Here is a 10154-nt window from a genome sequence, read left to right as displayed (position 1 = left end):
AGGCCGCGGGGCGCTGGGGTGGTCACAGGGTCACAGCATCATCCTCGAGTCCAGCCTGTGACCCAGCAACACCTTGTGGCACCGGGTGCCGCGTCCAGTCCTTCCTTGGGCACCTCCAGGGACGGTGAGTCCACCTCCTCCCTGGGCAGCCCGCTCCAATGTCTTATCATCCTTTCTATGAAGAAATTCGTCTTAAAGTCCAACCTAAATCGCCTCTGCTGCAGCTTAAATCTACGTCCTTATGTTCTGCCCCTCGCTGCCTGGGAGGTTTCCACACCTGTGCCCTGTGGCTCCTCTCTGTTCTTCCTTAGAGATGTAGGGTTTGATACATCAAAAGGAATCATATACCTGGTGATCTCTTCAATGGCTTGTTGTCAAAAGTAACTACTTCAGTGAAGTCTCTTCCAGCAGAATAAAGATAAAGTGTTACCAGCTGATTTAAGAGCTGCAATAACCTATAATACTACAGACAAACTATAGAGAAAGGTGCACATAAAAAACTAACATCTTTAAACAGAATGTTTCGTTCGAGTGGGTTTTTTCTTGTTAGAAACAGCATAATAAACTAGTCAGTTATAAGTTTATTAGAAACAGTGTTGTCCAGCTGCACGAGGTTTTTCCAGACTGTTCCTGTGCTCCAGTAGCTGAAGGGACCCAACAAGAGAGCTGGAGAGGGACTTTTTACAAGGCCATGTAGTGACAGGTCAAGGGGGAATGGCTTCAAACAGAGAGAGGACAGGGTTAGATTGGATATTAGAAAGAAGTTCTACCCTGTGAGGGTGGTGAGGCCCTGGCACTGGTTGCCCAGAGAAGCTGTGGATGCCCCATCCCGGGAAGTGTTCAAGGCCAGGTTGGACAGGGCTTGGAGCACCCCGGGACAGTGGAAGGTGTCCCTGCCTGTGGCAGGGGGTGGAACGAGATGATCTTTAAGGTCCCTTCCAACCCAAACCGTTCTATGACTCTGTGAGAAGTAAAGAGAATAAATTCACATGGATTTACATTCTGGGTAGGGATGTGGGCAGCATTTCAGTTCTGATTGCTCCAGAAAGCCAAAAAAACCAAACCAGAGGCAGATTTACTTTCACATTGGTAACAACAGTTCGTACTGTATGTACCCTGCACCAGACCTGAGCATTACCCTTGGCACAAACCCCAACATTTTCATGGCAAGAGTACTAAAAATGGCATTGCCTGCTGAAAAACACAAGCCATTCCAGTGAGTCCAGATACTGAAACAGTGATGAGTATTAAATTATTCATTTTTTAAAAATTGCTTAACAAACAATAATTCCTTGACAGTCTATATGCAAGTCTATACTTGTAGGGCCAGATCACCCTATTTGTTTTCAGCAGAAAACAAGATGGTAAGTTGTGAGTAAAACTTCATGATTCAGTATAACTGGATGCTGTTGAGGTTTTCCTGGTTTGTAATATTGTACCTGTCTTTTGCAGGGTAAACTTTTTGACTCTACGGTAACTGATGAAGGAACATGGACATTAGGTAATAACCTGCATCTGAAATGACATAAAGGCAGGAGAACTTCTCAATATGTGCTGCAGAAGAGTTTACCCCCCCCCCCTTTTTAATGGGACAGATTCTTCCCTGTAAATAGTTTTGTAAAAAGAACCATCATTATTGCTGGATTGAGGAACTGAGGTACTATAAAAGCCCTACAGATTAAAGTTAATGGGAAAATGCCATATCCTGGAAGGCCATAGTCAGTGGATTACAAACACTTGCATATAGGTGAGAAGTTTTTTGCACACCATCATTTAAAGGTAAATAATTATGGTACAGTTGTGTGGTCTGTGCCTCTCCATAATTGTTACTTTTCCTGGGTTTTTTTATCTCCTTCTCTTATGCATTATATTTTTGGAACGGGTGACAAAATCTGCAGTCCTAGAGAATCTAAAAGAAATTTAATAATCCCGCTAAGGTAGCTACATATAATTAGCAAAAAAAGCATATCTGATTGTTATATTATAAATACTGTAAAATAGTCAGCATGTTTTGGCAGTCATGTTTGTGGACTGTGCCTCTCACTTAATGTTTCCTGTGAAGAATTTTGTTTTCCATTCAATATTTCTTCTAAATATAGATTAATAATTTAGTAACTTAAGCATGAAAACTGGAAATGTTAACAAACATTGTTAAGCCCATCTTTTTCAGTATGTGAATAATTTTCAAAATACACTTACAATGCTGTATTTATTCACTTAAGTAGAACTAAGCACCCCACATGCTAACTTTGAAATCTGCTTCCAATATATTGTCTGTGGGCATGCACACTGTGTCTAAGCAAATTAACTATCCCTTCATATGTCCCTGAAACTTAGTTCTGACTTTTGTTGGTAATAACTCTCTGTGAAGCCTGACCTCAAATCATTATTGCCTTAGCAGAGGTGTCTGTATTAATAGATTAAATCTTTTCTCTGTTGTGAACCTCTTCAAGAGGTTAGTTTATGTTTGCAATAGAAGTTCTTATGCACTGTGTTTTAATGCCTTAAAACAACTTCAGGTCAGAAGGGGGAGAGATGACAGTGCAGGCTATCTTTGCTTCAGCCTTTTTGTTTCTTGTTAATGTTTATTTATTTATCAATAACCCAGTTGGCATTGGCATTAAGAATTTAAATTACTTCACACACCCCGTGCTTGTTAATGGTGAATTCACCAAAACAAAAAGACTGGCACACAGGACTGAGTCTAAAGGTTGTTCTCTGTGTTCTCATTCAACAGAAGACAGGCAGCTGATACGAATTGTTCTAATGAAGACAAATAGAGATGCTGGAAATTGTTGGAAATCTCTGTTAGAAAATGAATATGCTGCTGATCCTTGGGTACAGGACCAGATGCAGAGGAAGCTCACACTGGAACGATTCCAAAGAGAGGCAAGTTAAAGGACCATAAACTCCTTACATTTTGTGTTTGCACACAGAGGTTATGGCCAGGAAAGCTGAGCAAAATGGTTCTGCTGCCCAGTGCCATGGAAACATATGCTTTAGTTCAATATATATCAAATGCTTATAAGGCTTTATCACTGTACTTTCAAAAGGTTATTTTGCAGTGCCATGACAAATGGATGACAAGTTGATTATCATATGTCTTTGTTACAGTGGTAGAATATTACCAAGTGTTTTAGGCTTTTTGCTGGTTGGTTGGTTGGATTTGGGTTTTTTTAAGCATTGTTATTACAACTAATCTATTTATTGAAATTTTTTTTTCTTTTACCTCCATCAGAACCCTGGATTTGACTTCAGTGGGGCAGAAATTTCTGGAAACTACAGCAAAGGAGGACCAGACTTTTCTAGTCTTGAAAAGTAAACTTTATCTGTGTTCTTTTAGAGGACTTACATGTTACAGTTAAGGACTGGAATCACGGAACTGGTGAAGACTTCAGTGATCTCTTCAATGGATTGTTGTCAGAAGTAATTACTTAAGTGAAGAGAAGGTCTCCTCCAGCAGAATGAAGATAAAATGTTACCAGCTGATTTATAAGCTGCAATTACCTTATAATACTAAGGGACAAATTATAGAGAAAGGTGTACATAAAAAAACTAACATCTTTGAGCAGAATGTTTGGTTTGGGTATTTTTTTCTTATTAGAAACACCATAGTAAGCTAGTGAGTTATAAATCTACCCTTATGAAGGGACTGGATCATCTCCCTTATGAGGAAAGGCTGAGGAAGCCAGGGATGTTCAGCTTCGAGAAGAGACACTGTGAGGGGACCTCACCCATGTCTGTCAGAGGATGGAGCAGGCTCTGCTCAGGGGTGCCCAGCAAGGGGACAAGAGGAACGGGCAGGAACTGATGCCCAGGAAGCTCCACCCGAACACGAGGAAGAACTTCTTGCCTGTGCAGTGACAGAGCACTGGAACAGATTGCCCAGAGAGGGTGTGGAGTCTCCGTCCCTGGAGACATTCCAGAGCCATCTGGGCACAATGCTGGGCCACGTGCTCTGGGATGACCCTGCTGGAGCAGGGAGGTGGGACCAGATGGCCCCACCTGTGGTCCAGCCTTACCCATCCTGTGATTCACTGAAGAACAGCTGTTATAGTTAATATTTTCTTTTAACTTGTAACAGGAAGGATATTAGGATGGCTACAATTACACTCTCCCTTTGTAGCAGCCCTCTGAGAACTTGTAATGTCATTCTAAAAAGTGATTTAAATCAACTACTGTAAAACCTTATTTGAGGCAAGATATAATGCATTGTGCTGTCAAATATAGCACTAATTATTAATGCTTGCTACCAGGTAAGCAATGCTAGAAAACTAAAGGCCATGTGAAAATCTGAATATAGATAATTTTATGTGTTAATGTAATATAGTCTCCCCATAAAAATAATCAAGATTTTAAAAGTAAGAGAATACAAAGACTTTTCAAAGGAATAGGGAGGAGTCCCTAGGTAGGAAATGCTATCTTGCATTTATTCATTGCCAACACAGAATGTGCAAATTGTTGACAGTGTATCTAGAAAGCTGTACATTTTTGTATATAGTTTTAAATTTAATAGCCACATGGTAAACTCGGCTACTATTTTATACAACCTTTTGCATTTGCCAATGAGGAATTTTGTACACACCATTAAGGACACAGCCATGAAGCATGTCAACCACTTGGAATGGTTATGAACTATTAGATAAATAATGGAAGAGCCGAAGTCAAATTTGAACAGTCTAAGCTACTTAAGTAAGTCTTTTCAGTCTCGACACATTCACATCTCAAAGAATTTAGAGTAATTGGGGGGCAAGTTGAAAAAATTGTAATCAAGAACCTTGAGTTTCTCCTGTGGTTGTCCAGCCTTTCCCATGCAGCCACAACCTCTTAAAAAAAAAAAAAAACCAACAAACAGAAAAAACTTCTCCATAATGTCTTACCTCCTGCCTGGAAATTTTCCTCCAGGTACTGTTCGGGTGTAAGTCACTTTATAGGCTTCCTACTAAAATGTTTTATAACAAGAAAGAGAAAAGCTGCCCAGTTAAGCACATTTCAATGTTTAATTGAAAGGTACATATCTTAATATTGAGACAGGACAATGAGAATTGTTTCCTCTCCCAGTAGGCCGAGCACACCTTTGTCCAAATCCCTGGAGTGCTTTGCACAAGCCAGGACAATGCCCAGGGAGCTCTGGCAGGTGCAATACCCAATTACATGGTTCACGTGCAGTCACTCCCATGAGCTCGTGAGACTTGATTAGTCCAGGACAGAGCTTTGGTATGGAGTCTTGTGTGAAAGGTTTAACTGGTTTGAATGGTTTCCCCCTCAGCTGTTCCCATAATGGGGAGGGCTTGGCTGGCTAACACCTAAGCCCACACTCTGATCTCTCCTTCTCCACTACACTGGTCCAAATGACAATCAGTTTTCACAGCCTGTTGCTAACATCCCCCATCCCACAGTGATGCAGAATTCAAGAGGACATGAGCAACGTTCCCCCAGCACCTCTAGTCATCTAACATACAATAACACATTCCTATTATTCACTTCCTTGTTAGCACTAGAAGCACGATATGCCTCAAGTACTGATCTGGTCTGCAGAAAAAAACAGTTATATTTTACAAAGGTTACCATTAGAGATCAGAGTTGAAGCAATCTTCAGTGTTTCTCAACCAGATTGCTCCTACACACAGTCCAAGATGGGGAATTAGCCCTGTTCCTGCTGTGCCTGTGGCAATGTGCCTGTTCAGCATCAGCATTTACCTTTAGTACAGCAAAACTAATGTCAGATCTAGGGCATGTGAGCCAGTACTTTCCCTTGGCCTTCATTAGGTATCACAAAGTTTTACACTCTGGGAACTAATTCCTATTTGTAATCTCAGCAAACTACGGCTCTCACAAAACACTGCAGTTACTGATGCTGTGTTAGTGACTGCCTTTTATAAGGAAATGCATTAAACTTTCCTCCTGCTCTAGCTACTCAGCACGTTCAGTGGGTATCACAGAGGCTAATTTTTAATGTGTCTATGGTAGAAGGCCAGTGCCCTGCTCAGCAGGGACACGTGGTGACACTGCCCAAACAGCACGTCAGGTGGGCTGACAGGAATTTGCTATTGTCAGCAGCAGTGAGTGGGATTAGTCTGCTGTTTGATTAACACACTGCAGCACTGCACATCCTATCTTTCTAGTATCATGTAATCCTCGGAAAGTGAACCCGATTTTTTAAATTAAATATATGATTCAGCACCTGCAGTTACAGTAAACCAAGGTTAGATTACAGGAGCTGCTCTACAAACTGTAAGGTGTTAAAATTCCTTGTATCGTGGTGTTTCACTGAATAGTGAACAGTCTGCCAAGTAAGACTGAAAAGTGACACCACATTCTGTTGTAATCATCATGAAAAGAACGTATTTGCTGGGAGGATCTTTAGTCTGAAATGTTACATGTTCTTTCCATGAGTTGAGTTCTTCATTATTAAGATCATGGTTCAGCCTTTGTTTCTCAAGTATTCATGTGCCTGTTGACAAGGTCACAGGATGTTTTTTCCTTCATTTTATTGTACTCCTGTAAAAACAAACAAACAAGTCAACTGAAGGGCTTTCTACAAGAGCCAAACAAAACATAAGATCTTAATGCAGCAAGACAACAGCAATACAGCAGGAAAGGTGTAGCCTCTGCAACTGAAGTCTGGGTAAGGAAGTAGTTCACAGTTTCTACAGAGTAAAACTGCAGTAACATGAATGACTGAATTACAGATTTTAGACTTTACTGAACAGTAAAATGGTATTACAACTGTCTTCTCTGTTAAGTGGTTTAAGTGAACTATTACAAGAAACTCATCCTAACAGGGTGATTTTACTTTTTTTTTTTTTTAGAATAGGAGCAAGTCGAGTTTTTTCTCTGCCTTTTTACCAGCTTTACTCCAAATTTTAGTTTGAATGAGGTCCCAATGTCTATAGAACATTTCTGCTTCCAACAGCACACCAGAGGATGAGTTCTCCAGTGTTCATATATTAGGTTGTCACTTCTTTAGGTCCAGCAGTGGCTCAAGCATGAACACGAGAACAGACCTGCCTCTAAGACAGGCCTACTGTGTTTATGTTACACATTTTCCATGAGGTAACCGACATGGAATAAGAAACTTTCAGGCAGTTAACAGCTAATTACTTCTACATTATCAGGAGTGGATTTTGCAAGGAGTTACCTTTTATGAGCTGGTCTCTGGAATGGTAGGAAGGTGTGTTATTCTGTAGTAGCTGTGTTTGAGCTGCCGTGCTGTACGTCCAGACACAATCCACTTTAATTTCTGGACATTTGGTTTGGAGCACTTGCTCGAGGAATATTCTGTAAGGCACTTTAAAACCAGTTCCTTCCAGAAGGTCAAATCTCTGTTGTTTATCTAAACAGCAAGACAGAAAAGATTCTGTCACTAATAACTAGTTAAATCCTTATTTCATACATGTACTTCCAGCTTCTTCATCTAAAATTTGGCCAAATATCCCAGGCCAAATGGAAAAAAAAACAACAAAACACCACAACAAAGACAGAAAAGAAACCACTATGACAATGCACCTGCCCCTTCCCCACTGTGTAGACCCTTGCATGCATTTTAATTCTGTCCTCCCCTGAAACTTTGTGTGTACATACCTTGGAATGCAACTGCAGAAATTCCAATGCCTCTGTCAACTCCAGCAGCTTTTGTTCTTCTATCTCTAGTGCCATAATAGACAGTGCCAAGACAGAAGGCTGGAGAGAGAGACAACGTTTTTGAACACTGCTTTGTTAAGTTTCAGTAGTTTCACTGTCTTTGAACTTTCAAGATGTTTACCTTGGCTTTAGAAAACATGATTCTGCAGTGACAGGCCTTAAGCTGAGTCTCAAGTCTCTCAAAATTAAGGTACTTTCTCCTAGAATAAAAACAGACAAGTGAATGTAGAAAAATGCAAGCTTGAGCAGGGCAGCATCACCCTGGGAACTCACAGAAGCAGCAACAATGTTCATTATCTAAACAAAGACCTCGTTTGTCCCCAAAGTTCTAGGGTTACAGTCAAACAGGTGTTCAGCTTTGGCAGTCCTAGTGCTAAAAATAAATGTTGTGTTACGCTGGGGAGAGTTGCATTGTCAAAACAGGTTTAACAACAGGGAATTTTAGTGCTTACTAGCAAAAGGAATCTTTTTTAAGCCAGATTTTGCAATCTTTGCAATAAGGCAATACTTTAATGCAGCATAAGCAGAGATTCATTATACTATCATTACTGAGCAAGTTTGGTTTTCAGCTCAGAGAGCAATACTCTTTAGATCAATTTATGCAAACAATGTTTAAAATAATATTAAACCACACATACTCACATTTATGATATTTACCAATAAAGAGAAAAGTTTGTGGGATTTTTAAAGTATAGAAAGGCCAATTACTTGAGCAATTTCGCTGCTTATTTTTCTGCATAGGCTTCCTGATCATATGCAGTTAAGAGCAAAATTAGTATTAGCTATTTTACCTTTCACAGCTTAAATTCTCGTGAACCAGTGAATGATACAGCTGTAGAAATTGGAAGGCTGTTGTAGCTTTCACTTTCCAACTCAGCTTCTCCAATATGATTTTCTCCATTCTCATCATATCAGAAACAGTGAACCTGTACTGGCTTATCCGAATTAAGTCAGTGGCCAAGGGCACATTTCTTTCTTCTTCTGATGCCTTCACAGCCAAGTAGAAGCAGCTGAGTCCAACACAGCCCAAGTGTTTAGGCTGCACCTAAAGAAAAATTAATTGTTGTTACCTTCAGAGAGGAAGGTAATGGCTTTGATCAGCCATTACAACATGTAAGTACCAAACTGCAGGCACCAATGTATTGTAGGAAAAAATTATGGGAGGCAGGGGAGGCTGTTCTGTTTTTTGGAGATTGAGAACTAAGTCTTTTACATTATATTCTTTTTATTTAACCAAAGAAGAAGACACACACTACAAGTTCCATCTTATTCATCTAAAAAGCAAGATTGCAGAACAATATATTTTGATTGAGGTAGAACTAGTTTCTTAATGAGGTTCTATAATAGCCTAATCAAAAGCTTTTAGGACTTTAAGTGTTGTACATATTGATACAAAAAAAAATTGGAGTTTTCTAACTCTTTTAAAAAATATATATACACACACATATATATATATGTACATATATATATAGATTTATTCACAGACATTGCAGTCCACATTTTTACTGCTTATTTTGGATTCAGAAGTCTTTCAAATCATCATTTTCCCATGCAGCTTTCTCATTTTTGTTTTAACACACAAGGAAAACAAGCTTTTGTTCTTGTCCAGATTGTACAGTGGTAATCCTGTCTTGTCAGACAATTAAAAACAACCCAGGTCAGCATGTCACTTCTGCACAGGAGAATGGAGTGCTAACTGATGTTTCACCAGACTCTGAGTGCTGAACAGCATCTTGATATACACAGGCAGGTTGAAAAGGCAGTTAAATAAGAAGTAATTTAAGATGTTCTTGTATCCATGTGACAGGAAAGACAGTTTGTCTTGGTCTAACCCATTAGATGCTCTGCATTTCCCAGCCTATGGGCATCCTAAAGTTGACACTGATGCCCCATTCCTTGTCTTCTCCAGAGGAAACAGCTTTCTTAAGAATACAAAAATCTGAACAGGGTACATCTGGTGCAATCAGAATCTATGGAAGGAGCTAAACCTTTAGCCATCTAAACCCAGTATGTTCTAACGCAATGAGCAGGAGCTAACGACTGAGAGCTTACACTTTAAAAAGCCTTACCTTCATTTTGGACAAGAATCTATCCAAGAAATTCACAGCCAGGGAAAACGTCTCCGTGTGGAAGCCAAAGAACTGAGTTAAGCTGAGCAGGTCTTTCACTTCGAAGTCCCGCAGCCGGGCAGTCATTCGGAGGCCATTGTCGTGAGCAGCCTCGACCAGCCGGAGCCCGGCGGGCTTGGGCTGAGCCCGCAGCTCCTGCTCCAGCAGCGCCGAGAGCTGGAGCAGCAGCTCCTCGGCCTCGGTGCTCGCCAGGGTGTCGATCATCTGCAACAACGAAACACCCGCGAGTGTGTCAAGCAGCCGAACGGGGGAAAACTCACCGAGTTACAGCCGCCTCTAAAGCAAAGGCACACGGCCGGGCACACGCGGGGTCAGCCCCAGCCCCAGTGATTCCCGGGTTATCCCCAGCCGCGGGTGATTCCCGGGATGTGCGGGGGGTGT

General features: G+C 40.8%; 2 protein-coding genes across 2 annotated transcripts; one reads left to right on the top strand and one right to left on the bottom strand.

Annotated features, from left to right (window-relative positions):
* Positions 1 to 1446: 1446 nt before the first annotated feature.
* On the top strand, positions 1447 to 3571 carry NUDCD2 (NudC domain containing 2; the record flags this gene model as incomplete). The annotated part of the gene is made up of 3 exons (XM_029960193.1): positions 1447 to 1501; positions 2738 to 2889; positions 3239 to 3571. Coding segments are annotated over 3 exons (291 nt in total), but the record flags the coding sequence as incomplete, so codon positions are not given.
* A 2776-nt stretch (positions 3572 to 6347) lies between these two features.
* Positions 6348 to 9977, bottom strand: CCNG1 (cyclin G1). Its single transcript, XM_008927809.1, has 6 exons — positions 9714 to 9977; positions 8436 to 8689; positions 7766 to 7844; positions 7585 to 7683; positions 7142 to 7336; positions 6348 to 6501 (listed from the first exon to the last, which is right to left on the bottom strand). The coding sequence occupies exons 1-5, from the start codon at positions 9975 to 9977 to the stop codon at positions 7145 to 7147; spliced, it is 888 nt and encodes a 295-aa protein (XP_008926057.1). The 3' UTR covers positions 6348 to 6501; positions 7142 to 7144.
* Positions 9978 to 10154: the final 177 nt, after the last annotated feature.

This window comes from Manacus vitellinus, unplaced genomic scaffold (assembly GCF_001715985.3).
Source record: "Manacus vitellinus isolate BGI_N305 unplaced genomic scaffold, ASM171598v3 scaffold_25_pilon, whole genome shotgun sequence".
Classification (NCBI taxonomy): Eukaryota; Metazoa; Chordata; class Aves; order Passeriformes; family Pipridae; genus Manacus; species Manacus vitellinus.
This window is presented reverse-complemented; position numbering and strand designations above follow the sequence as displayed.

Coding starts and splice junctions, on each gene's coding strand:
- CCNG1 (XM_008927809.1), bottom strand. CDS start 9,977: ATGATCGACACCCTGGCGAGCACCGAGGCCGAGGAGCTGCTGCTCCAG. Junction 8,690..9,713: donor GATTCTTGTCCAAAATGAAG/GTAAGGCTTTTT, acceptor ATTTTTCTTTAG/GTGCAGCCTAAACACTTGGG. Junction 7,845..8,435: donor GAGAATTTAAGCTGTGAAAG/GTAAAATAGCTA, acceptor TTTTTATTCTAG/GAGAAAGTACCTTAATTTTG.